The sequence below is a fragment of the Osmerus eperlanus genome, chromosome 8 (assembly GCF_963692335.1).
Source record: "Osmerus eperlanus chromosome 8, fOsmEpe2.1, whole genome shotgun sequence".
Classification (NCBI taxonomy): domain Eukaryota; kingdom Metazoa; phylum Chordata; class Actinopteri; order Osmeriformes; family Osmeridae; genus Osmerus; species Osmerus eperlanus.
This window is the reverse complement of record NC_085025.1, coordinates 7,220,852-7,248,167: the sequence shown is the minus strand read 5'-3', so window position 1 is coordinate 7,248,167 and position 27,316 is coordinate 7,220,852. Positions and strand designations below refer to the sequence as shown.

The 27,316-nt window shown below is 47.6% G+C and overlaps 2 protein-coding genes across 2 annotated transcripts in view; both read left to right on the top strand.

The window, feature by feature from the left end:
* The window catches only part of sash1a (SAM and SH3 domain containing 1a), a 151,315-nt gene extending 134,430 nt beyond the window's left edge, over positions 1 to 16,885 (top strand). Inside the window, 16 exon segments of the mRNA XM_062466975.1 lie at positions 1,899 to 2,034; positions 2,128 to 2,474; positions 2,476 to 2,874; positions 2,877 to 2,984; positions 2,986 to 3,123; positions 5,132 to 5,144; positions 5,147 to 5,205; positions 5,435 to 5,578; positions 6,548 to 6,680; positions 7,091 to 7,260; positions 7,557 to 7,766; positions 9,292 to 9,442; positions 9,582 to 9,710; positions 12,296 to 13,302; positions 15,149 to 15,280; positions 15,502 to 16,885. Of these exon segments, the coding sequence (XP_062322959.1) occupies positions 1,899 to 2,034; positions 2,128 to 2,474; positions 2,476 to 2,874; positions 2,877 to 2,984; positions 2,986 to 3,123; positions 5,132 to 5,144; positions 5,147 to 5,205; positions 5,435 to 5,578; positions 6,548 to 6,680; positions 7,091 to 7,260; positions 7,557 to 7,766; positions 9,292 to 9,442; positions 9,582 to 9,710; positions 12,296 to 13,302; positions 15,149 to 15,280; positions 15,502 to 15,762 (3,537 nt within the window). The 3' untranslated portion in view covers positions 15,763 to 16,885.
* Positions 16,886 to 19,011: 2,126 nt separating this feature from the next.
* Positions 19,012 to 27,316, top strand: part of usta (uronyl 2-sulfotransferase a) — a 46,324-nt gene continuing 38,019 nt past the window's right edge. Inside the window, exon 1 of the mRNA XM_062468061.1 lies at positions 19,012 to 19,451. Coding sequence (XP_062324045.1) covers positions 19,223 to 19,451 — 229 coding nt within the window. The 5' untranslated portion in view covers positions 19,012 to 19,222. The remainder of the gene's footprint in view (positions 19,452 to 27,316) is intronic.

The following is a 27,316-nucleotide window of genomic DNA, read 5'->3' as shown; positions in this document are numbered from 1 at the left end:
GGAGACTGGAGGAGGGCTGTTCCAGCCAGATGTGTTTACTTGAAATGAGAGAGGCTGGGGGTACTGTGTGTGTGTGTGTGTGTGTGTGTGTGTGTGTGTGTGCGTGCGTGCGTGCGTGCGTGCGCGCGTGCGTGCGTGTGTGTGAGAGAAAGTGGAGGGTTCTTCTCTACAAGCTGAGAGGTCAGAAGTCAAATGAATGCTCTCCGGTCCTGGCCAGGTCCTGTTAACAGACGAATGGCGTGCAGAGCTCACACCCAAGAGACTGGTGAGGTGAGGGGGGCGGACGGAAGAGGGATTTATGGGTAATCTGCAGCTCCCATGGTGCCACACACACAAGGGATTGTAGATAGGCCCTAGTCATATAGGTTCCCTCCTGGAGAACCGAGGGTAGACCTAGCATCTGTGGTCTACTGTGGTCCACTGCTAATCTCAGAACATCACCCCCTACTGTGCACACACACACACACATTCTCTCCACCACGGGGGCTGCAGCACAGGGTTGTGTCAGGTGGAGAGTTAGGCAGAGCTGAAGGCTCCATGGGTGTGTATCTGTGCACGTGGACACTGTGTGTGTGTGTGTGTGTGTGTGTGTGTGTGTGTGTGTGTGTGTGATGCAGTCAGCCTTGGCCGTGGGGGCAGCTGCCTGTGACCAGCCCCAGCGTTGCCGTGGAGACCAGTGGAAAGAGAAACAAGTGTGGGTGGTGGACCCAGAGAGACTGTGCTGCTGCCAGGACCTCCACTGGGCCAAACCCATCACATAGCACATGAGCCCCATACGCCACCAGGGAGGGGGGAGACCAGCTTCATGTTTGAGTGTGTGTGTGTGAGAGAGAGAGAGAGAGAGAGAGAGAGAGAGAGAGAGAGAGAGAGAGAGAGAGAGAGAGAGAGAGAGAGAGAGAGAGAAAGACAGGAAGAGGAAACTGAGGGGAGGAGGAGAGAGGAAACAGAGTCAGAAACAGACTGGAGGAGGGAGAGGCAGACTTGGAAACGGAGGACAGACTTGAGAGAAAGAAACAAGAGAAGAGAAAGGAGAGCCGGAGAGAGTGAGAGCCCTCCCTCAGTGTGCGCCAGCGCCGGAGTTAGCGTGGCTAGGAGAGAGGGGAGAGACGCTGATGATTCTGTTGGTGATGACTTATTTCTCTCTGTATTACTCTCTCCATTTCTCTCTTTTTTCTCGGTTTGACTCTGTCTCTACTACCACTCTCTCTCACTCGTGCACAATGGGCCTCTGTGTGTCCAAGCAGTATCAATTCTATGGGGCGGGTGGCTCCATTAGCCAGTAAACATTCTGGTCAACTCTTCAGCAGGCAGCACATTCTAACTGCAAACCCATATCTGTGTATTGGTTAGGTCATACAGTGTGGTTTATTGTATAAGCTACACGTCCCACAATGCGTCCTCAACCAATCCAAACCCTTCATGTTCTCATATCACTAACTGTGACCATCCATCTGAAACCCCCACCATCATCCATGACCTCATGTAACTGTGTCTATTCCAAATTAACCTTGTTCATATGTGTGTGTAGAATAACAGCGGTTGAGTCAACTGAGTCAACATATCTGTTGAGCTTTGTGAGTGATACATTACAAAGTCTTTCCTCTTATCTTCTCTGCGATACCCCTCTGGTCTCAATCTGTCTCTCTCTCTCCCCACCCCCCCCCCTCTCTCTCTCTCTCTATCTCCCTCTCTCTCTCTCTCTCTCTCTCTCTCTCTCTCTCTCTCTCTCTCTCTCTCTCTCTCTCTCTCTCTCTCTCTCTCTCTCTGTCTCTCTCTCTCTCTCTCTCTCTCTTCTGTCTCTCTCTATCTCTCTCTCTCCCTCCCCCTCTCCCTCCCCCTCTCTCTCCCTCTCTCTCTCTCCCTCCCTCTCTCTACCTCTCTCTGTCTCTCTACCTCAGTCGCGTGAGCAGTCAGATGACGAGCAGTCGGAGGACTCGGTGAAGTTCAAGCGCCTCCACAAGCTGGTCAACTCCACACGCCGCGTCCGCAAGAAGCTCATAAAGGTGGACGAGGGAAAGAGGCACGGCTCTGAAGGTACGGAGCGCGCCACGAATCCAACCATCCGGGATGCATGACCCTTGACTCCAAGGTGAGAATGATCCAAACGGCCCTCGTCTCTACCCGCAGATTCCTTGAGTCTGGAGGCGTCGCCCACCTGCGAGGACAACACAGCCCTGTACACCGGGGTCCTGAAGAAGCCCTCGGTGCCCCAGGACGCCTCGCTGTCCTCCCTGGCCCAGGACCAGCTCTCCCTTGACGGGGACAGCGACAGCCTGACCACCTCCCCCTCCTCCAGCAGCCTGGACACCTGGTCCGGACACAAGCTGGTGAAGACCTTCAGCAAGTCCTCCAGCACCCACGGCCTGATCAGACCCCCCCGGAGGGCCCCCCGTGGGCTGTGGGGGTCCTGGGGGCGGCGGGGCCGTGGGGGCGGGGGCAGCGGGTCCTCCTTCTCTGAGCTGGAGGGTGTGCGCGGCAGAGGACGAGGGGAAGGTGTCCCGCTCCATGACGGAGGGAGAGATGCGCAAGGCCCTCAGCTCCCTCTCCCATGGGGTAAGTAGCAACGAGAGCCTCTACGCCTTCTACGGCCTCACTAAGCCCCGCCCTAAACCACACCCTCAGTCCCACCTCCTGGTGTCCCTGGACGACGCCCAGGGAAGCCCCAAATCCTCCCGGCAACAGCACCACCAGCAGGGCAGCTGGACCCACAAGAAGCCAGACCCCAACTACGCCTACTCCACCAAGCACCTCCTCTACCAGCGTTCCCGTGCATCGCCAAGACCCCCGACCCAGCCCTCCTCGCCCTCCCCGTCCCCCGCCCGCTGCGACCTCGCCAAGGCCAAAGGTGCGGGTTCAGGGGCGGTGGGGTAGGCTGTGGGAGCTGGGCCTTCCCCTCTCGCCGTCTCCGTGGTCGCACGGCGGTCAGCGAGCTGAACATCACCTACGTGGTGGAGCGCAGCCTCTACGGCCATCTTAACTGGGCCCCAGCTGGTGCGGCCCGTCACGCTCAGCCGCGCAGAGCGCCGCTGCCTATTGGAGGAGGACAGGGAGGCGGACAGGAAGTGGGCGGCTAGCGTGGACCGCTGTACCAAGCGCGTGCTGTTGCGCATCCAGCAGAAGTCTGTGAGTTAGTATGGCGGGGTGGAGACAGCTCCCTCATCTGGTCAGGAGGACCGGCTTCGCCTCAAGGCTGCAGAATAGCTCTATAGAGCAGATGCTTGATCAAATCCTTGTGCTTAAGTTTGTACGTTTTCAATCCACTGTCGAGGACTGTGTCCTTGTCACAGGGCAAGTGTGTGAAAAGAAGAGTGTTGTATAACTGGCCTTTAGACAACGTTAGCCCCGGTTGGGCCCAGGGACTGAACAAGTCCACTGTGACAGAACTGAAGGAGGGGAAGAACCAGGGTTCTGACGGGTCACAGCACTCGGCCTCTGAAACTAGGAGGGGTTTAAAGGGTGGAGACAGAGAGAAAGAGGAATCAGAAAATACAAAAAGAGGAGAGAACAGCAGAGCAGTGGGAGGAGACATTTACTAATAGTAATAAGGATGATACAGTCTTTTACAAAACAAGCATTAATTAACTCATGAAATCGTTCAGTATTAACTCGTTACAAAAGGTACAGTAGAAATACCTATTCTGCAGCCCTGAGGAAGCCTGAGTCAACACTGGCTCGTACCCGTCACATCAGTACACAACCTCATCCATAAACATTTTTGTCCATCCGTTTTTGATGGTACTTTTGTCCGTGTGCCTCCATACTCAAGTCATATTTACAGATGTCACGGATGTTTCCTTTTTTTTTCTTTAGAAGTTTTTTCCTTTTTTTTTTCTCTTTTTGCACCTGTTCTGTGGAAGACCTGTTGCCATTCCATTGAACATCACTGTAGAACTCATCTCCAGCCTTCCTTTTGGATGCCTCTGCAGTCGTTCTCCAAACAGCAGCTTTCCTTGGAATCTCCGTGTGACACGGTTGTGTGGGGCTAGCAACCAGAGTTCTATTTAGTCTAATAGTACCCTGTTACTGTAAATAAGGACTGTTCCCAGCGTGACCCAATCACAGGATGAATCTGAGGCCGCAGTTCCTGGAACCTTCTAGATCATTAGAGATGCCCTATTAGGATTAGATTAAATTAGGGGCTGCTCTTTAGCGCTGTGTGTAGGTGTAGATGTGTGTGTATGCGTGTGTTCACTTCCGTGTGTGTGTGAGGTGGCTGGAGGTCAAAGGCAGGTCAGTGATCAGATGATCCACCTCTCCTCTACTCAGGACCCTTATCTTCCATCTTGTGACTTCGCTCACCTTATATCAGTTCTCTCCCCTTGGAAATCACGTTACTGGAGAGATCCGATAAGGAACCCCCAGCTGCCATGACCCTGTCAAAGACACACTACGCACTGAAGAAGCCCCCCTCCGTGATGTCTCTACAACCTCTAAGCATAATAATGTTCCTTAAGACTTTGCTCTCTGCCACACTCTCTGTAAAACAGGCTCTGTTGATGCACCCAGAAAATGTGTGTGTTTCCATCCTAAATAACCCCTAATAGCCAACACCAGAGTATTGTACTTGGGTTGGGCGTAGTGTGTGAGTGTGTGTGCACGCGTGCGTGTGTTTACTACCCTCATAAAGGTACTTAATGTTGGGCTCCAGCTTGACCACATCAAACCTAATGATCTCACATGATTTCTTTAACATAATAATAAAGTCCCCATGGCTTTAGAGGTTTAATTAACATAACCCAACCATGCAACAACAATAACTGCATCTCTCCAGGACGAGCTAACCAGCCGAACCTTCCTTTAACGATGACTTCACACTAACTTGCTATAAGAGGCTTCCATATAAATTTTTCATGTGACATCATATTTATTTCCTGTAGACCCTTATGAGATCATACCATTACATAGTTATTTCACTTGCAGACTGACCACCAATCACCCAGCAGCTCCATACATAATCCATACATGCGGTCTGACTGCTGCCATTGTGGTGCTAAGCATGAATCATCTGTGATCTGACTCCTACTGAGCAAGAATGTGGACAAGATGTCACTTGAAATCAGACTGATGTTCTCTGTTCTCTCTCTTTCCTCGTTCTTTCTCGACCTGCCTGTCTTTCTCTCTCCGCTCTCAGAGGACGTGTAGTTTCGAGGGTTCGACCTGTCTAACCGCTCGCTCCATGTTGTCAGCACCGGGTCAGAGGTTAATGTAAGTACGGTATCTGTACCGGATGCTTTGTTGTGGGTCAGTGCTGTGGGGCTAACTGACCTCCCAATGTACTCAATCTCTTTGTTCGCCCCCATCTCTTGCTCTCAATCCCTTTCCTTGCCTCTCACTCTCTCTCACTCTGTCCCTCTCCACCCTGCCTCTCTCCTGTTTCACTAACTCTCTCGCTCACTCTCTCACTCGTATCACCTCCCTCTCTCTCTCCCCTCAGAGTAAGGACCAGGAGGCAATCTATCGTGAGGTGGTCAAGTCTCCCAACACCTCTCGTATTTCTCTGGGGAAGAAGGTCAAGTCTGTCAAGGAGACCATGAGGAAACGCATGTCCAAGAAGTACAGCAGCCCCCTGTCTGAACAGGTACACACACACACACAAACACACACAAAAGATCCGGGTTTCTGTTCGCAGTCTGGCCCTGTATGTGTGAGTGCGTGGGTGTGTTTGTGTTGGTTACGGAATAAACATCCAACTACACAGAGAAAAAGAGTGAGCGAGCGAGACACACACACCTCAGACACAGCTGTCCCCCCTCTCAATGTCGGTCCCTCCGGGGCTGACGGGGTGTGTGTCTGTGTGTGTCTGTGTTGAAGTCACCGAGATCATGCAGTGAAGCGTATCATTGTGTGTGTATTAACTTGGCTCATATACATCAGCATTCACAAACACACTAGTGGACTCGCGGTCTAATTCACATGGGCCTTTTTCCTACGGCCCAGAGGCTGGATCTTTGGCCTTTGCAGCCTCTAGGTGTGTCCTGACCTCCAGACCTACCCATCCACACACACTCCCACTGGGAAAAACCGCTCTCACAATGGCAGCCTCAATACGCTCAATGATGGGAGAAGTCATGGTTATGTTGCTTTGAACAATTTTGGCAGCCACAGAGGCTGTAAATGTCCTGTCGCACCAGACGGCCTCCTCACTGGCTGTCCTGTAGGACACAGTGCCCTCTGGTGGTGCAGTGGAGTGTGTCATGTAGCCAGTCCACGAGGGGGTGGATGAACGATCACAGTGAATCATGGAGTTTCTGTGAATTATACTAACCTCCTGTTATGGTTTCTCGCCCTCCTGCTCCTCTTCCATAATTTCTACCACCCATTTATTTCATCTGTCCTCACTTTCACTCCCTCCCTCTCACTTTCTTATCTATCCACCTATCTATCTTCCTGCGCTCTCTTCTATCTATCTCTCTCCCTTAATGTTCTCCCTGTCTCCACTGTCTGTGCACCCCTCTCCCCTTTCTTTCCCTCCTCTCCTACATCTATCTTTGTCCCGCCCCTCCTGCCACCCTCCTCTCTCTGTCCCTCACGTCGTCCTCGTCTCCAGTCCAGTCCTGACGGGGCCCCAAGCTCCCCCCAGTCCCCCCAGCCAGACACAGACTCCCTGGAGAAGCCCAAGCTGAAGGCAGGAGGGTCTGTGGAGAGTCTCCGTAGCTCCCTTAGTGGACAGAGCTCCATGAGTAAGTGTGTGCGTGTGTACGTGACTGTGCGTGTATTCATTCACCATCGGGCTCATGCCTAACTGTAACACTGTAAAAAAGTGAATTCACACCTTTTACTGGGGTGGTCAGATGAAAAGCACTATCTGATGTTTGACCACAAGAGGGCGCTGTCATTGCATTTTATTCCAATCTCCACACTGCCTTGTATAACAATTTGTCATTCCAATGAACTTTATATTTAACCCTGTCTGGTAGTGTTAGAGACTTTATTGTATCGAAACCTCTCCACCCCTCACACATTCAAATAATATACAGTATATACTGTGAATCATCTGTAACATGACATCATGTGTAGCCCGTGTCACCTGTTGACCGCATGTGGTCATGAAGTGGCCAGCCTGGTCATGGTGTGGTCATGGTTATTCCAGGTGGTCAGACGGTGAGCACCACAGACTCGTCGGCCAGTAACAGAGAGAGTGTGAAGTCTGAGGACGGGGATGACGAGGAGCCTCCGTACAGAGGCCCCTTCTGTGGCCGAGCCAGGGTCCACACAGACTTCACCCCCAGCCCCTACGACTCCGACTCACTCAAACTGAAGGTACACACCAGCACTTCTAGACACGTTTTCACACGGGTACACACACTATTATCCCTGTGACAGTCTCACTGAAACTGAAGATGCCACACGCACACAAGATAACACCACAGAAACTCATCTTATCTTGAACACACATCCGTTAGAGACATTTCTCAGCTTGTGGTGTTTTCTTCTTGCATTTGACATTTAAATATTGTTTTATTTATTTAATTGCTGACTGAGACATCTTTTACAACTTTCTCACACTCTTTCTATTCCTTTCTCTCTGGTCTTTCCCTCTCTCTCTGGTCTCCCAGAGAGGAGATGTGATCGACATCATCAGCAAGCCTCCCATGGGTACCTGGATGGGCCTGCTGAACAACAAGGTGGGCACCTTCAAGTTCATCTACGTGGACGTGCTGAGCGAGGAAGAGGAGAAGCCTAAGAGAGCGGTGAGGAGGAGGAGGAAGGGCCGCCCTCCCAAACCCAGCTCTGTCGAGGAGCTGCTGGACCGCATAAACCTCAAGGTGAACACACACACGCATGCCCACACGCACGCATGCCCACACACGCACACACACACGTGTGTATGTACTGTACGTGTGAATAATGTTTTTCTACATGCATGAGCACTCACAAAGTACAGACAGCAAAGAACATACACAAATACCTCACTCCCACATATACATATCACACCGTAACCAACCCTTCAATTAAGCTAAATGTGGCCCCAATCTCCAGAACACACCCCTGCTGGCTAGCCTAGCTGCCCCAAGGAGAGAGACTCATAGGTGGGCTGTGTCGGTGGCCAGCCCATCCAAGTGGAGCTCCGTGATTAGAGACCATGCAACTGAATGTCTAAATCCTGTACTTCCCAAGGACATGACAGTTTCAGCCATATCGTTATATGGTTGGGAGGGTTTGGTCAATTACGTTATTACAGCCCTCAGGGCCTTCTTGGGAGAGCTATCTGTCCATGTGTGTCTGGAAACCATTGACATGTCACTCAGCACATACGTAGCTTTCACCTGACAAACAGCCACCACATGTAGCAGGCAGGTAGACTAAACACTATTTCCCAGAACCACCCGTTACAAATCGCTAACTGTATGAGTATTTTTACCCTCAGGTGTTTTGGCTTGCCTGGTCTGTCCCATGATAAATCAATATTCTGTGTCTTTTTTCAGATTTTTCTGTATTTGCTTGAAATTCATATTTTTTTTACTTGTGTAAACATGTGGACATGTGGAAATGTGGAGTTATAGCCCACATAGATGTTAACATAGCTGCTGTTGGTGTCTGTGGTCACCTCTGCAGTCTCCCTTTCCTTAGTCAATAGGGATCTCAGCACCAACTCTATTATCTCAGACTGAAAAAGACACAATTTCCCAGCATGCTGATTAACAGTCTGCGTTGGTCACTCCATGTCTGTGTGTTATGCCACAAGTGGGGGTCCCCCACAATTTCAAAAAGCACCCAACCACCATCTATCATTTAGGTGGCAGCCAAGTGTGATTGGGTGACATGATAATTTTAGTTTTGACCAGTCAGAGACACATTAGATCAGCATTGTAGACTGGGAGTTGCTGTGGGATAGATATTTCGCTACATGATGACTAGCTGTGTGTGTGTGTGTGTGTGTGTGTGTGTGTGTGTGTGTGTGTGTGTGTGTGTGTGTATCCTTGTCTCATGTGGTTGAGACGTGGAGTAGGGCGTGTCCCCACCCTCATCCCTGTCTTCACCCTTCTTCATTGTGTTGCTGTAGTAACAAGAAAATATCAGCCTTGTCTGAGCTTCAGTTGCTCATCAACAGTGGTTCATATTGACCTTCTTGAGAGTTACTGGCTGGCCCCAGCTCAGGTCTATTTCTCTCTAGATTATAGTATGTCAGAGTCAGATGTCAGGTAGAGATAACTGACCTTGAATCAGCCTAAAGAACCCAAAAGGAACCCTCTGCTCACACATTTGAACAGAAGCTATGTAGGGTCAGGACTTGATAGTCAGCCTGTAACACGGGAGAACCCTTCCTGATGGTGACCCTGTCCCCTCCAGGAGCACATGCCCACCTTCCTGTTCAACGGCTACGAGGACCTGGACACCTTCAAGCTGCTGGAGGAGGAGGACCTGGACGAGCTGAACATCCGGGACCCCCAGCATCGCGCCGTGCTGATGACCGCCGTGGAGCTGCTGCAGGAGTATGACAGTGAGCACAGACCCGTGAGGAAGCCCGGCGGGGGGTCGTAGCCTCGATCCTGGGCGACGTATCCGTGTCATGTGACTTTGGGAGCACCGTGTCAGTGTTCCTGGTTACATTGGTGCTGCGTGTGTGTTTGTGTTTTCAGGCAGCAGTGATCCGGAGCGAAGCGGACTGTCAGGATCCCAGGAGAAACTGCTGTCCGAGGGCCACAGCCTAGTCGGCGACTCCCCCCGTGATTCAGGATGCTACGAGAGCAATGAGAACCTGGAAAATGGTAATGATAGCCTAGCCTAGCCCTAGCCAAATGCTAACTGGACTTGCCTGGCTGTAGCTTAGCCTACCCTAGCGCTACGGTGACTGCGAGTCTTCCCTCTCTCCTGGCCTCGTCCTGCACCTCCTCTGCCATGCTTCAGCAATCTAACTACCTACCCCATCAACGCTCCTCCAGATGATCGCCAGCCAGTTAAACTCCTCCTCTCTGTGTCATCTGCATTTCTCCGCCCCTCAACTCCACCCACCTCTCCCTTGCTTCCTACTGTACTAGAGGGACAATGTATGTCTCTTTCTTTTTCTCTCATTTATGTCTCTTTACCTACCTACCTCTTTCTCTCTCTCACACACACACAAACGTACTCACTTTTCTTTCTTTTTTCTGCCCTTTCGCTCCACTCTCTTCATCTCCAGGCCTTCTCTTTCATCACTTCCGAGGCCCTATCCTAAGGGAGTGCATTCTCGTCCCCAGGCTGCAAGGCCTAGTCCACCCCTCGGTCACGACGCCTTATAAGGCCCAAAGGGACAACCACACACTAACTCACGGAGCTCTTCCTCTGAAACCTAGCCCCCTTAGCACCCAGCCTCGCCAGGCTCTCATTGGACCCAGGGACCCCCCTGCTCCCCCTCCTGCTCCTCTCACGCTCCAAGAGCTGCTCCTGATTCAGGAGGGGGAGACAGAGCACTGCTCAGTCAGAGAGTTCTTCTGTTGAAAGGTGTTGTGAAGCGGTATGAGTCTCTGGGACATTAGGACATGGGCAGGCCATGTGTTACTAATTGGAATGGTTCCAAATGCGGTGGGTAGAAATGCATGAGTGGAAAAAACTTTGATGCTGATCATGTGATCATGTGATCATGTTCTGATTCTCCCATTGCCAGGGCGTTCTTTGTCCATGCCATTTCAGTTTGTTCAAATTGTAACATTTATCATATTTATTTTCGTAGTGACCATGTTGCACAAATGATCGTACGTGCCTAAACAACTTTGAGAAGAAAAAAAATCTTTAAATATTTGAACTGTAATGGATACAATAGCATTACATGCTATCCTTGTATTTAGATATTTGTTAGATTTGAAGCTACTTGTGTATATTTGAGACTCCCCCAAGGCTGTGCTTTATTCCTCTACACTGTTGGGCCATCTTTCTGTGTCATAATTCATAAACCATAGCTGTCATAACTTCTCTTGTCATAACTTCCTCAGTGAGTGTCAGTCAAATGACTGATTCCCACCTGTTTAATGTGCGTGTGTGTGTCCGAGTTTGTGTCTGTGTGTGTTTGTCTGTGTGTCTCATACTGTTAAAAACGTGCAATCTATCTGCCTCGGTAGAGATGTGAGTTGTGGAATAAACAGCTTCAGTAACAGAACATCTTCGGCCTGCTTTGTTTCTTTCAAATCTATCTTTCTTTTCCTGTGTGTCTCTTTTCTTCATCACTCCTCACCAGCAGCATAACATTCAGCATTTTTTGATCAGTTTCTATTTCCATTCCCTATGGCGTAGGCACACTGTAGGCCATCGTCTCCTACATGGATCTGATCCCGTGTCCCAGTCACACACATCCTGCTTCATCATGTGCAGTCTTCACAACTATTACATGTCTGTCCCTCACATTCCAGTACTAAACTATTGTATTTGTGCTGTCTCGGAAGTACACCACACCACAGGTTCAACAGTTTCTTTATGGAAATGGGTTATATTGATGGGGTTATCAGTTTTGTTGAGTGATGATCACTTCCATCAGAATGTAAATTGTATCAAAGATGAGCCATCCAGACTGAGGTTCCTTATGTCTCTGTTTAATGAAAAGCATCCCATATTTCACTCAGTGCCAATTCAAATGATAGACAGTGAAAGGATTGTTTCCAAGAGATTCTTTCTTCTATGTTCAATATTTGATTATATTTGTGTCCCCTGAGACTTCAACACCAAGTTGTTTTTAATCATTCAAGTCTGGATGGCAGTTGTGAGCTTTATTAAAAAACTGAAATATTATCACGGCAGACATCAATAGCCAGTGAATTAGAAACACCGACCACAATCCTGCGCTCTTAATGAAAGCTCTCCAAAGAAATAAGAAAAGTGATAACTCGGCACACTTCAAAGCCCAAAGTAGATGATGTCATCAGGCTGTTCATAGAGTGTAGCCCACCACAGAGCTGAGCCCAGCCCATACATTACTGTGTGTTTCCATCTGTGTGTGTATAAGCTGAGAGAGATGGTGGGCCAGCGTAAGACTGTCTTTGTCTTTAGAGTCAGTCTGTATAGGTAACTGCAGTCTGAAGTCTTATTATTACATAGACTGATCCCAGACTGGATGACGTGCAGGATCACTGTGTGCTCATGGCTCCCTTCTCTCACTGTTTGGAGTCTAAACAGTCAAATTCCTATTGGGGGGAAACAAAACTCAGTTTTAATCCAATACCCCCACCAACAATCTAATATCACCACAAACAGTCTAATACCCCAGCAACAGTTTAATACCCCCACCAACATTACTTGCACCAGGAGTCTGATATCCCCACCAACAGGTTTAGAAGTGCTTCCCCTGACTCTAGAATCAAGCAGGGGGGTGTGTCCTTTGTTTCAGGCAAGAGCAGGAAGACGTCTCGCTCCAGCCGGTCGTCAGGAGGACTCCAGTCCCCAGACTACCCCACCCTGCCCATGACCCAGTCCACAGAGGCCCTGCAGCAGAACAAGAGGGAGCGCAAGTTCCCCAAGGGCTTCTTCCACAAGCCCAACCTGCGGGGTTTCAGTCTGCTGGGGCTGAGGAAGAGCCACCGCCGGACCCCCATCCCGGCCAGCCGCAGCTGTGAGGAGCTGGATGGGCCCCCACAGACATCCGGACCGCAGGCCTGGAAACGCTCTCACTCCCTGGGGGACCTCCATTGGGAACAGGGGTTTGACCAGAAGAAGGACCACAGTCCTGATCTTAAGCCTGACAAGGGAGTGGTGAAGTCGGTGAGCGGCAGCCCAGTGAAGCCCCCCCTGGGTCCTCCGGCCCAAAGTGGAGGTCCTGCGGTTAGCCCAAAAAGGTTTGCCGATCGCCCGACTGTGCCCTCCCAACTTCCCCTCTGGCCCCCCTGCCCCGCTAGCCCTGCCCCCCAGGCTCCAGAGCCCCTCTCTAGCCCCAGCCCTTCTGAGGCCTCCCCAGGCGGGGAGAGGAGCCTCCGGACCCACCCTAAGAAGCCCCCCGTGCCCCCACCCGTACCTATGAAGAAATCCAAGGAACGCCTCGCCAACGGCCTCCGCCACCCACCCCTTTCCACACCCGCCTCCCCTTCTCCTACCCACTCCCTCTCCAGCTCCCACCCCCCTAGCCCAGTCATCGGCAGCCCCAGTGCCCCCTCCCTGCCAACAAAGAACCCTTCCAGCAGCACTCCTGCCAGCCCCTCCACCAGTTCCACAGCTTCAGCAGAAGAAGAAGACTCTGCCCCCGCCATGCCCCCTCCCTGGCTGTCCCACTTGCCCGCTGGCAAGGTTGCCGTGGCCAGGAAGGCGTCCCACGCCAAGATGGCGGTGGACCTGCCCACCGTCCTGGAGCAGAGGCTGGAGGCTGAGGGCATCGACCTGACGGAGGAGCCCTACTCCGACAAGGTCAGTCACCACCTCCTCGTCGACTAGGTGCACACATGTAGGAACTTTCCGTATTAAAGGTGTAAGAAACACTCCTAAGCTGTGTTTTGTCTCCTCTGTAACCTCTGCGTTTTGCGTTTGAGTTCTAACATGCCCTACTTGACTCAGTCATAACAGTATTCTGTGCCAACAATAGCATTGGCTTGCTTCAATATTAAAAAGGAAAGCTATGTGTGTGTGAGTGTGTGTGCGTGCGTGTGTGTGTGTGTGTGTGTGTGTGTGTGTGTGTGTGTGTGTGTGTGTGTGTGTGTGTGTGTGTGTGTGTGTGTGTGTGAGACTCTATATGAGGGTAAGCCTTTTGTGGGCATTGCAGTGTGGTGCAGTCTGTTAAGTTTACAGGCCTGGGCCTAGACCCTCTGATACCCCTTTAAAAATGAAACCCCCACACTGCCAGGTTAACCACACATACACATTCTCTCTCACACACACACAGGCACATGCTCTGATGGCTGGTGCAGAGGTTAGACATATGTAATGGAGACCACAGACAGAATTGGCTCTGAGTTTCAGTGTGTTCTGAAGGGAGTCTGCTACACCAGTAGGGGTGCTGTAACTGGAGAAAATGTAAATCAATAAACACAAAATTTGAACACACATTTTATTTTAAATAAAATAGCATTCCTTTCACGTTGGGTAAATTCCTCATTACCCATTTCCAACCCATGTTATAGCCATCTCTGTGTCTTGTGGCTTGCTAGTCCTGTGGCCTGATCATCTTGTTAGGCCCGAGTCCTATTTTCCCTGGCTGCAGGAAAGGGAAAAGTCAAACAGGACACCTGGACTTCCAGTCCATTTATTCGCATTCTATCCTGCAGCCCTCCTCTCCTCCTCACCTCTCATCCTTTCCTTCAGCTGCCATTCCCTCTTCATCTCAGGGCCTCCATGTTACCTCCTCACCTCCAGCCCTCCTCCTCCCTCCAGCCTCCAGCCTCGTCTGGTTTAGCTCGCCAGGGCTGGCCAGCTCCTGGACGTAGTTCTAGGTGTCTGGAGTTGTTTTTCTGCATGCAAGGCACTTAATCTAATTCTGACAGATTACTCATGTGATCTCTATCCTGCTGCTCCCAATCCATCTTCTCTCTCCCTCTCTCTTTCTTTCTCTCTCTTTCTCTCTTCGTCCCTTTTTCCCTGAACAAGACACAACAGTCTAGTTGTTGTCTGTTATTGGATGTCGCCTCATTTCGAAGCCTACGGTTGTTAAGTGTGGACTTGTTATTCCACATTACGAGTCTGCTTCATTTGCCTATAAACATCAGAATCTGGGCCTCTCATTCCTCATCATGTCCAAACAGCCACATAAAGGCAGTGGCCTCCTCCGCCTGCTCTGTTTCTGACCGCTACCAAACATGCGGTTCTTGTTGTGAGTAAAGTTGACAGTCAGCGCCCCAAGAGTTTATATACAGTTCAGTGTTTAGGTTTCTGACTTACCAGTCTCTACAAAGTAGCTGACACTTTCTAGAAGCGGAGAGAGAAAAGTGAAGTGGAGATTGTGATATGGGCTACTCCCAGTCTGATGAAAACAAAGACAACCCTCTGATTGTTGTTGAATGTCTGTACAGTAATGTTTCACTGCATAGCAATATTGATACACTCCAGACCACGGTTGCCATGGGTTTCACAGTTTGGAAAAGCTGCCAGTTGGAGTTCACATCTGCACTAAACTGAAACTCATCCAGACACACGATAGCAATTTAGACGACACATACTGCACTTCCTGTGTGTGTGTGTGTGTCACTCTGTGTTAATGGATGAGTGTATCATTTGAATGTGTTCCTCACGCTTCACTGACCCTCACCGTCCCTCCCTCCAGCATGGGCGTTGTGGGATCCCCCAGCCGCTGGTTCAGCGCTACTCAGAGGACCTGGATCAGCCGGTGAAGGAGGTGGCCTCCAGCCTGGACCTGGTCCGGGTCAAGCAGCTCCGCAAGCAGCACCGCATGGCCGTGAGTCTCCTCCACGTCCCCTAACCATAACCACGGAACCAGACTGACCCTAACCCTTAAAGGGACTGTACCACGGAACCAGACTGACCCTAACCCTTAAAGGGACTGTACCACGGAACCAGACTGACCCTAACCCTTAAAGGGACTGTACCACGGAACCAGACTGACCCTAATCCCTAAAGGGACTGTCTGTTCTCCCTGACGGTCTTGTTTTTTTCCAGATACCCTTCGGTGGTTTGACCGAGATGTGTCGGAAGCCCCTGTCCCCAGGTCACGTCACCACCGTCTCTGATTGGCTGGTGTCCATCGGCCTGCCTATGTACGCCACGCCCCTGACGGAGGCAGGGTATGACACCCTGGGGAGCGTGTCGTCCATGACAGAGAGCAGCGTGTTGGAGGCGGGCGTGCGGGACGAGAGGCACGCCCGCAAGCTGGTGAGCGAGGCCCAGCTGGTGACGGCACACAGAGGCCCACAGTCGTAAGATGGCTCGGCTCCACCGCAGGGCAGTTGTACCACAAGCCGTCGGACAGCTGGAGAAAGCACAGTGGTCCACTGTGAACGAACACGAAACAAAATCCTAATCCTTATAGTGCGAGTGACCACAGCACAGCTTGCACGTCTCATGGAGACGTCTGATTGGATGACGGGACAGCCATTACGCTTGAGATTTAAGAGAACAATTTGTCTCTTGTTGCGCCCTCTTTTTATCTATCTTTCTGGACTGTTCCCGCTCGTTAACTGGCGTTCGCCCTGGGATCTCTCCGACTGCCAAGAACAGATATCAGATGCCTTTGAAAACGGACTCTGACCGTGTCTGCAGGGTTGGGTCTGGTTTCCATGACAACCGTGTGGTCCAAAAGAACACATCCTTGAGAGCTGCCGTTAAGGAAAATAGCACACTCTTGTCTTTTTAAAGTTGGATTTTTTATGACTGTTTATCAATGCTTTTCCTGTGCTTCATATGTGCTTCATGTCCATCTTTGATGTCAGTAAGCGTTGGAGAACAGTATGAGGATGAAGTTGGGCCAAAGCAATTTTGTTTTAATCTGCGAATGTCACTGTTAATCCCAGGCATAACATGCCACAGCTAAAGCATTCTGTAATCAGCTTGGGGCATTAATCAATTAAATGTACAAGTAACACACAAAACGGGCAAACAAGGCTGTCAAATGAGATTTTAAACAATAATTTCAAAATCTCTCTCATATTATCAATATAATATACAGTATAATTTATTCTAATTACAAAAAGTGATCTTATACTTTCAGATGTGTATCTGTTATGTCTTCTTTGTGAATGTCAAAGCCACAATGGTATCTTGGATGTCTTTGTCATTGTAACCATAGAGACAGCTGCCGATTGGAGCCAATGTTTGAGATTATATTTTAGATTTCGAATCATATCTTGGGTGCGCAAATATGTTAGTTCCATCTGTCAAGGTTCAATTTGCACATTAAAATCCGCTTTTTTTTGGTTGTTGCAGATAATATGACTCTGGGTGTATCCAAGCTCATTTTACATTGCTTTACCTGTGCTATGTAGGAATGAACAGATTAATATGTTACCATGTCCTATTAGCCCCTTAGTTCATGCCATGCTGGGAGGGAGGGAGGGAGGGAGGGAGGGAGGGAGGGAGGGAGGGAGGGAGGGAGGGAGGGAGGGAGGGATACAGCTGTTTGACAGAGGCGAAGGATCACATCTGGAGTGTCATGTCTTATCTCGTAAGAGGAAGTGGGCGGGTGTTGGGGTGGGGATGGCAGATCTAGAAGGGAGAGTTTTGGAGCTTCAACCTCATTGGTGGTTTATTTATGACATCGGGGTCACCCAGGTTACTGTCGATTTCATAGATCATTGGGTTATCTGTCATTCTGGGGGGGGAGACTCCAAACATCAAACGTAATTTACTCCCAGCTATGTAATTTCAAAATATAGGTTTGACAGAGTGGCATAAACTAGAGGGTGCTGTTGCCGTGGTGACTTGGTAGTTGGAATGCCTTTTCTGTTCATACAGAGGCTCTGGGTCATTAGCTGGAAACTTTGAGCATAAAGGCCCGACATTGAATATGTATTTTGTAAAGATTAAAACAATTACTGTCACTGTAAATGCACTTTAGAAAGTAAATCCAGATGTTTTTAAACTAAATTAGGTAAAGTCCACAAATGGATATTTGTTTTCAGGTTATGTAAAGGTTTTGAATGGATGATACTGGTATTTAGCTATCTTTTTATTGAGTTCCCAATGCCAAGTCAATGTACAAATGTAATTAATCGATCATGAATTAACTGTTCAAATTACTGACTTCCAAATTGTTTTTGCAGTCGTACAAAAAACAAAATCTTAATTACATATATGAAATGATTAACAAAAGTTGCACATTCTGTATATGTAATTGGTATTTAAATAACTTATTTTTTGCTTTTCATGTCAAATGTAATTATTAGCTGTACAAATAGCAATACCTTACTGCATATTGCTTTAGACAGTGACAAACTACAGTATGGACTGTAAAATATAAGTGTATAAATGATTTTATTTGGTTTCATCTAGCTAATGATTGTCAATAAATATTTGCTTGTGTATTGAAACAAAAAAAAATGTCTATAACGATTTGTCATTCTGAAAATATAATAAAAACTTTCTTGCCATCTTCTGTCCTTTGTTTGCATAAACACACATGAACATGTGCGCTCTCCCACAAACAGCTACATACAAGCAATAACCACACACATACACAAACACTCTCACAACACTCACACACAATCTAATGTATGTGTGGGAGTATACGAGTTATTAGCTTCTCTCACCCTTTGTGGTTAACAGCTAAAACCTGCTCCACATGTTGTCTTCCACTCTCTGAATTTATTCATTACATTTTACATTTTATTTGATAATAAGTCTCTGTGTACAATAACAAGAGCTATCATGTTACCCAGCTGGATTTGTTTAATCTGAGCCACAACGTGAGATCAGTCATCCGGATATGCTATAGGAACTGGGGCTAATTTAATTCCCTCTGGTTTGGAGTATGGGGAAATTATGATTCACTTTTGCTCTTGTGCTGGCACACCTAATACATACACACTGATGTCCTGGACTCTGGGGGGCTGACATGGACCCTGTGGTTTAAAAGTGAAAGGCGGTCAGATAGAGATTGTCTAATTATTTCTGACCTGGGCTATAATACCTAAGTATTGACTGGTCTTGACTGTAGTGTGTCTGTTCCAGGCTTGTCATGATGCCAAGGAGGTTCCATAAACGGATTATTTTCCAATATCCCAACTGGATATGGAATGACAGATTGATAACTCTAATTGATAAATAAGACCATCATTTTTATGGTCTTCATGGCTTGATGCTTTTGGTTGAGATGTTGAGATGCTGTATCCATTATGACGATGGCATGTTAGACGAGGTAGATAGCAGAGATACGGGTGGTTGACTGTCGTTTTTTTTGTTAAAGGTATTACTGACACACGCGCGCGCGTGTTTTAGGAACATAAAGTGATACACGTAGGCTAAATGAAGGATAGGCTACATGCAGTCTTTAATAAATAATTGTACAAATTAAGTCCCGTGAAAATTGGCCATAGCCTATAAAACAGTATGGGCTAGGACGCATGGCTAACACACGGTGACGCTATTTTGCATCCTTGACTAGCTGCAAAAGTGAACTTTTCTTCCACGTCCAGTAATCTGACACCAACGCTAACCCCCAAAAAACTCAGCCGGAGGATGGAACCTCAACTTCACTTGCAGGAGTAGACGAGCACGGACGAGACGTACCGAACGGAGGCGACGCTGTGCGCAAACAACTTTGGCTGCGGAGAGTCTGCGTTTCCGAATAGGTGTCCGTTTCAAATGATATCAAAGCAAAGAGTTTCACTTTCCACAGGCGGATGGGTAACTACCGCTCTCTGCGGCGGCGCTTTATGAGGAGGAGATGATGAAGAATTTCAGCCACAGTCCCCTTCACAACAACCAGACTCCAAACCACATTAGGGAACGGAACAACAAAAAGTTCAGCTTGTTTTCGGCAATTCCGTTACGACTGTCTCTGCGAGGTTATGGTTTCTGTATGGCTACGTTGTTTCTCTTCTGTTTCGGCTCTCTTTTCTACCAGTTAAACGGAGGACCCCCTAAAATCTTACTGGACATCCGACAGTATCTCGGTAAGAACTTGCGCACTTTTCGGTGTGTTTGAGTCTTTCTCAGAAAGCTGCCGAATCTTTGAAGTAGGCTGCCAACGCGATTAACTCAGATCCCAGTCTAAGACTATTCAAGTTATTGCCTATATTAATACTATTAAGTAATTATGTTCAGTAACTGGGGTTAACACCTCTGTTTTTGAGGACGTGTAACAGCAAGTGTATGCAAACTGTTACCACCCCCTCAACTCTGGACAATGGAATAGTTTTTTTGTGTGTGTAACGGTGTCTTCACGATACCTTTGAATGGTCTCATTCTGGATCTTTATCTTGGTGTCGCTGTCATTAATGTGCACATGCAATAAAAAGTATGTCTGTACTTAAACGCGAAATATATTGGTTTGTAACTATACGGTTGTCATTTATGACTGTAGGTAAGGTGTCATTTCCACGATTGTCCTGGCTTTTGCATCGTGGTAACAATATAAGCATGGCCATTATCTGTGTGCCTTTACAAAAAGCCTGCTGATGCACGCTCTGGTCCGTGTCATTCCTGTCCCAAAGTGACAGCGAACGCGTGGAAAGAGCGCAACAGCTGGTGACAATAGTCGTTCGCTTTCTACCAAACCAAAATAGTTTGAAAGGGTTCTGGATCACCATAAAGGCACACTTCTCTGTTTCGGACTGCAACCAATAAATACAGTCTTCTTTTTTTAAATGCCTAACATTGTAAATCTTTGCTCGAAGTTGAAAGGCTTGATAAAACTGGTCAAATGCTGTGTTTTCATGTAATGTTGCCTAATGTATTCAATTTAGCAGACGATTTTACGCAAAGCAAGCTACAGTATGAACTTGCAACCTCTTGATCCACAGACACCCATTCATTTGAACCTAGACTACTTCCTTCAAACTTCTTGGAATGTTTGCCCTCAGTATTCATACTTCTTGTAAATGTGATTGAGAAACTTTCAGGAGAACTGTCATCATGTTCTCATACTTCTCTTAAGCCCTGATTATCTGTTAATAACAGCTGAACTGTTTCCTTTAAACAGATTGACTCATAGTGACAAGTGCAGCGGGGAGTGAGTGTGTGTGGGTGTGTTTGACTGTGTACTGTGCATGTGCTCGGGTGTGTATAGGGGTGTGTGTGTATATATGTGTATATGGCTGTATGTTACTGTATGTATTTGTGTGTGTACAGTATGCATGTATATATGTGTTAATGTGTGTGAGCATGTGTGTTGAGAGGAAGCTGTGTTCATACCTACTCCTTACAGCAGATTGGAGCCTTTATGACGTGATAAACATCTGGAACTGAACCAGAGTCACTCACCAAGTCAGCCACTAATCCCCTGGGTCAGATTGGTTTCCTTCACACACACACACACTTTCAGTCCAAGACAGATGCCCCCATACCCGAACATAGTCACAGAATGGGAGAAATCCGCTCCTTGCATCTCTGCCACCCACTGCCCCCATGTTGGGACCTCAGAAGGATGTCTCTGTGGCTGAGATGAATGAACCCCTGGTCCAGCTCAGCTGCTGCAGGGAAGCCCCCACCTCTGGGCCTGGCAGACACAGGGCCTTCTATGACGGGGGCTTCAGGGGAAGGAAGGGAGGTGGGGTGGAGGGTTATGCAACAGTGACATAACTGTACTGTTGCACCACTCGTGCTGTGGCATCATACGTGTTAGAGAGGGCGACAGGGGAGTGAGGGGTCCCTCTCTAACACACGTGGGGAACTGCGCCCCCACACTGCGCCCCCACGTAGTCTCTAGGTAACACGCTGTGGGAGGAGATGATCAGGATTCATAGAGATGAGTAAGATTGAGAAGCATCATGCATTCCTCGGGATTCTCTGAGCTATTTCTCTCTCTCTGTCTCTCAGCCCCTTTCTCTCCTTTGGTCTCTCTTTGTGGCGTGTGTTAGACATATGTAGGTAACCTAGCCAGGTGAAGTAAGGGCCTAAAGCACACTTCAGCATTTATAGAGTAAAACTCCCAAACCTCAAAGCTCGGATAAAGTGGGAATGCTGTAGGAATAATGCTTGATTGTGTGTGTGTATGTATGTGGTGCGTGTATGTGGTGTGTGTGTCAGAGTGATCGGCAGTCTCAGGCACACCGACAGGCTTTTATGAGAGTGGGGCGATCCAGAAGATTTATTTACCTTCATCCACCCGTGTTACTTTTGGCTGTGCTGTGCTGAGAAGAGTGTGAGGATTCCTGGTGGGGTGTGTGTATGTGAGAGAGAGTGTGTGTATGTCTATATTGTGTGTATACGTTGTGTATGGTGTGTGTGTATAGTGTGGTGGGTGTGTGTGTGTGTGTGTGGTGGGTGTCTCACTCCCTCACGCAGGGGTCCTGTAAGAGAACAGGCCCTGTTTTATTTCGGCCAGCGGGGAGGTTGGTGTTTGAGGGTGTCACTCAGCAAATCGCCGTGGTAACAAGCAGCGCTCAAGCACACAGACCCTCAGACTTGATTTACTGCCCCCTCTACTCTCTGTTCCTATTTATTACCATTATTTAACAGGAATTTGCCCACCAGTGGTCATTATTACTTATCAAACGTATGCATGAGTGTGTGTGTGAATTTGTGTACATCTTTCAGTTTAATACAGTTCTGTGTATGCACAAAAATATGGTTTCCTCAAATCTCTATGTGATTGTTCAGCACTGTGAGAGAGTTGGACTCTGAACACAATTTCAGAGCACAGCAGAGGAATCTATTTTAAACAGTTTGTCTCTATCTTTACTTTAAAACTGAATGATGACAGGAATGAGAGGCCCAGTAGTCTGTTTGAGCAGAGGACTGCTCGACCTACACACTCATATATCACCAAGCTGACATCACTAAGCTAAAATATGATCTCAGTCGCTCAAAATGCACAGATTGGACGGTTGTTTAGATAGAGCCTTTGATGTTCCTTGGCTTCAGACTACCTGTGAAGAGACCCCTGAACTTGAGGAAAAGACACATTTCCTAGTTTTATTTTGAGTCATTATCTTGCTTTCTGCATTGCTGTTTCATGAATAGCCAAGATACGCTGGAACTCAAAGACATTTGAATCAACCTGATTTGCCGTAGTTCTAAGGACCAGGCCATAGGTTAGTGTGTGTTGTTTGTATGTGAACACTCCCCCAGAAGAACATGCCAGGGCCTGGAAGATCCATCCTGTCTTTTTACAGTAAAGCACTATGTTTTGTGTGCCTGTTTCAATTCCTGATGATTCCCCCATGAATCATGAGGGCCGGCTTAGAGCAGCTACCCTGGGAACAAGACCAATCAGCAAGCTCACGTTTTATTGGAAGATGGGTTTGGTCACCCTCCCACTCAAACAGATTTTCCCTCCGGCAAGAGAAGGGCCGGGCCAATCGCAAACATTTATCTGATATGGGGCAAGTTTAATATGATGACTGTACAGAGGTGCGCTGATGAGGGTGACCAAGTAGAAGTTTTGTTGCTCTGATTGTTTGAATGGATCCAATTTAAAAAAGTTCAGAGGCATATTGGTCAGTGCTTGTTGATAACGCCCCTTGGAAATCATAAATGAAACTAGGACTGATAAGCAGGGTAATTTTCAAATACACACACACATACACACTAACATAAACACACAGTCTCCTACTTTTCCCTTGAACCATAAGGACCAAGTCAGAGAGATCAGAATAACTTGAATCTCCCCAACCCTGAGCACTATGGGCTCTATATATATATATATATATATATATATATATATATATATACCTCTCCATCCATCCATCTCTCTCTCTCTCTCTCCCTCTCTCTCTCTCTCTCTCTCTCTCTCTCTCTCTCTCTCTCTCTCTATACCTCTCCCTCCCTCCCTCTCTCTCTCTCTCTCTCTCTCTATCTCTCCCTCCCTCTCTCGCTCTCTGCTCAATTCACAGCTAAGAGGTAAATTAATATGTAATAAGGAGTCTTTACGTTGGCTGTTACACCACTGATAAACAGTGGTAGGAATAGAACTAGAATTGGCGAGTGTGTGTGTGTGAGTAGTTTCCCACTGTGAAGGGAGCATGGATTGACATGTCTAGTCAAACATGGGTAATAAAAACAGGCTTCGCTACAGTGGACCCCACTCACACATGACAGTCTTTCACACACGCACAGACACACACACACGTTCGTTCAGACTTAACTGATGACATGTTTGTTACCGTGTTGGACGAAATGCTGATGTAATCTGTTGGCAAGACTCATAAAACACACTCATTAACTTTTTCACCTATGTGCAGACACACTCACACACACTGCTGTAACACCCCATGCCTCTGTGCTGTGTGAGGGGGAGACAGATGCAGGTCTAACAGCAGCTCAGGCACCTTCAGAGCAGCACTGCCAGCTCTCTCATGGGTGTGCAAGGAGTCAGGTGGCTGAGCGGTTAGAGAATCGGGCTAGTAATCAGAAGGTCGCTGGTTCGATGTAAATGTAAGTGTGCAGGAACAGCGACACAAACATCCGGATGGGTTCACACACACATCCAATCATTTTCACTTGCTGAGAATACACACACACACACACACTGTAAGGGACTGCTCGCACATATGCACTGGGAACAGACACAAGCGTCAGGGCTTGTTGAGGCAGCCAGCCATGTAAGTGTGATTTTTGGCACCAGCTTGGCCCTCCACACAGACACCAGTAGAACCATTCCACACTTCCTGGAGAAGGATATTAAAAACAACGCCTTTATTTCATCCAATCGTATTTTATTTCCCAGAATGTCAACAGTAGTGGCAATTCCTTTCAAACTTGGGGGAGGAGCCAAGTCTTCCTGGATCAATACCAAGGGGTCACTTGTGAGGTTTCTATGGAAACTATGCCTTATGTCATATTGTAGGTCTGTTGAGCTGTCACTCAACTTTCAAGATTCCCAGTCAGGGTTCCCAGTTGTGTGCTATTCCGGAAAGAATTCGAGCATTGCCAGATTAATGGATATGTCTACTTTAAGAAACCCAACCAGGTTTATGATATGGGTCAAATGTATAGCATTATAACTTGGCAATCCTATACTGTGTGTGGCATTTATAGGGATTTATGGAGTTGGCTTTAGTCTGTAGTGGCAGCACAGGTAGTGTTGTCTGCAGTCCAAAGTTGTGTTTCTAATCTAATATTCTTAAACTGTCTTGTTGACTTTGTTTATTCTTTCTTTTCTTTATGTCTACAAAGACTGAGAGTGAAAACAAGCCAACTGGTAGCTCCGTTTAGTGTTTTCAGATGTTTAAGTCTCTTCATATTACTGTTGAAGGGAAGTTAGTTTTTTTGTGGAATGTGTCTCTGGTCCTGTGTTTTGAACCATCTGTGGTAATATGTTCTTGCTGTCCCGGTTGTGAAAACAAACACACCTCCCCACTGCGCCAAGGTAGGTTATTTGTTTGTTTACTTTTTCCTGTTACGGACACGATGTCTCATTAAGTGTGTTTAGGGGGCAGTGAAGGGAGAACTGCTTTCACATAACTTGAGACCAGAGAAAACCAACAATCAGGAAGCTTTTTAACTGAAACAGAGAAATTAGTTAACATATAGGCGGAATAGATCCAGGATATATAATAAATAGATTTGTAAATAGCTGTATAGAAAAGGTGAAATTTGGCCGTAAGTAGAGGATATTTGTAACGTCTGATCCTCTTTCAGTAGCAATACTCATGTCTCCTCATGCCGCCCTCCCCCCCCCCCCTCCCTCCCCCCTCCATTACACCCCCTCCCCTTAGGGGTCGTGCCCCACAGCTGGAGAAACCTGACGTGTACCATCCACTGTACACCAACTGTTGCTGTGTCAGTGTGGTTTCATGCTAAATTGGACGTCTGTCTCTGCCATTTACAGAACAATGAGTTTACCATGCTGTGTTTTGCAAGCTCATGCTGAGCAACAGATTCCCAGCATGGTCGACCACATGTTTGTGCTGAGGCCTGTGGAGGCGAGGGTGTTTGTCTGCCCCTGTGTGTCCCTGCCGGCCCTGTTCACAACCTCCATCAGAGCTGCTGCGAGAGCAGCCTGGCTCTAACCCTCTTGATTGGATAATTGTCTCAATTAGCACAGCCAATTAATGGCTACATGCACCATAGATTGCTAATGCTCTCTCTGGAGGCTGAGCCGCCCACTGCAATAACACACAGTCATTATCTTGCATTACTGCGTTAGTGTTTGAGCAGGAACAGAAAGGAAAAGATGAAGGGACGCCAGACCCGTTAACTGTTATTGGTTTGTAAGTTCTGATGAACGATGACGGTCAGAACTCATAAAGCTTTTTGTGGAATCATATGAAGTGGAGTGTGACTAAATCAGTGGTCCGCTACTGTTTGTGCTGTCTTGTTTATATGCTTATAGAAAACATATATATAATATAATTGTTGTTTTTTTTTTTATATAGAGAAATATTGTTGAATATGCTTCTTACATCCTTGTCTTGTCCTCAAGTTTGGAATATTAGCGGAGAAGATCATTCTGCAGTGGAGGAGGAAGGGTGGATCAGCACAGACTATTTCTTCGAAGGTGGGGGGGGATATTTGTTGTGGTATTTCACGACTGCCAGGCTCAAGCTCTTGAGCTCACTTTAAACCATCAAAAACAGACCTCTAAAAAACATCCCTCCTTTCTACAATTTTGAAATTATTGTTTGCCAACTTCTACAATCAAACCTGGCACCGTGAAAACCAAAACTGTTCCTGGGATGGGTTTTTTGCTCAACCACCTTCACTTTCTGTTGCCACGCCATAGAGCTCCTACACTCCAAAAATCGGAGGAAAGTACTTATTTTGTATAGCATGATTCGATAAAATAAAAATGAACGAGGCTACACCATCTCAAACATCATGAAGAATAATGCTGTAGTTTACTGACTCTCTGAGAGCATTCAGGCTGCTTTACCTAGGAGGTAGGGTGAAGCATATAGGGGCTGTGGGCTGGGTTCAGTGCCCCAAACATAAGACTGTTTTTCAGTGGTTGCCAGGGCACTGATGACAGCTGCTTGTGGTTGCTTTCATGGCACAGCCGGTGGGTCAGAGGGTGGGTGGCATCTTGCCCGCGGTTACAGGGTGGTACCCTGGCAATGTGTGCCATCACGGCAGCGCTGGGGAAGAAGGATTTTGAAAGAAGGTGTCCACTAAGACTTACATACTGTGGCCCTCCATCTTGAACTATGACAGCTATGACACATCTGAGACATTTTTAACACATATTTGAGAAATGTTTCAGGCATCTTTTAAAAGCTTCCCTCTTGTTGTCTTTTTAGCCGGGTTTCTTCAGCGATTCTGCTGTGTGTCCCTGAGCTCTCGTGTCGTTAGCCTGTTTGGTACAGTAAGCTTGTTTTGTTTATTTTGGCAAGAGTTTCAGAGCTTCACATTCCTGTCTTTATAGCCATAAAAACGGCCACAAACATGGTGTGCACCAGGACACTATGCTTCACTTGTCATCAAGTACTCTGGTTGAATCATTTACTGAGGACAAGTCTTCTCTTCATGGGGGCTGTATGTGTGTGGGGGAAGGGGATCCAGCTATTTAGGAATGGTCTTCAGTCTTCTGAAGCATCATAATTGGTTGTTAAAGGTCTTGTTAAGAGATAGAGACAGAGAGAGAGAGAGAGAGAGAGAGAGAGAGAGAGAGAGAGAGAGAGAGAGAGAGAGAGAGAGAGAGAGAGAGAGAGAGAGAGAGAGAGAGAGAGAGAGAGAGAGAGAGACCATGTTGCCCACTGGCCAGCTCCTTACCTTGTTCTGGGGTCTGGGTCTATGTTTATCTCTTGGGTAAGAACCACAAGTCTGTCTGCTCCACTCATTTAATGCCCATGAAAAAGTATATAGCTGTTTAAAATAGCAACCTTAAATACATAGTAGAGCCACATCGGGTGCCGATGCCCGTCCCATGTCATTAAAC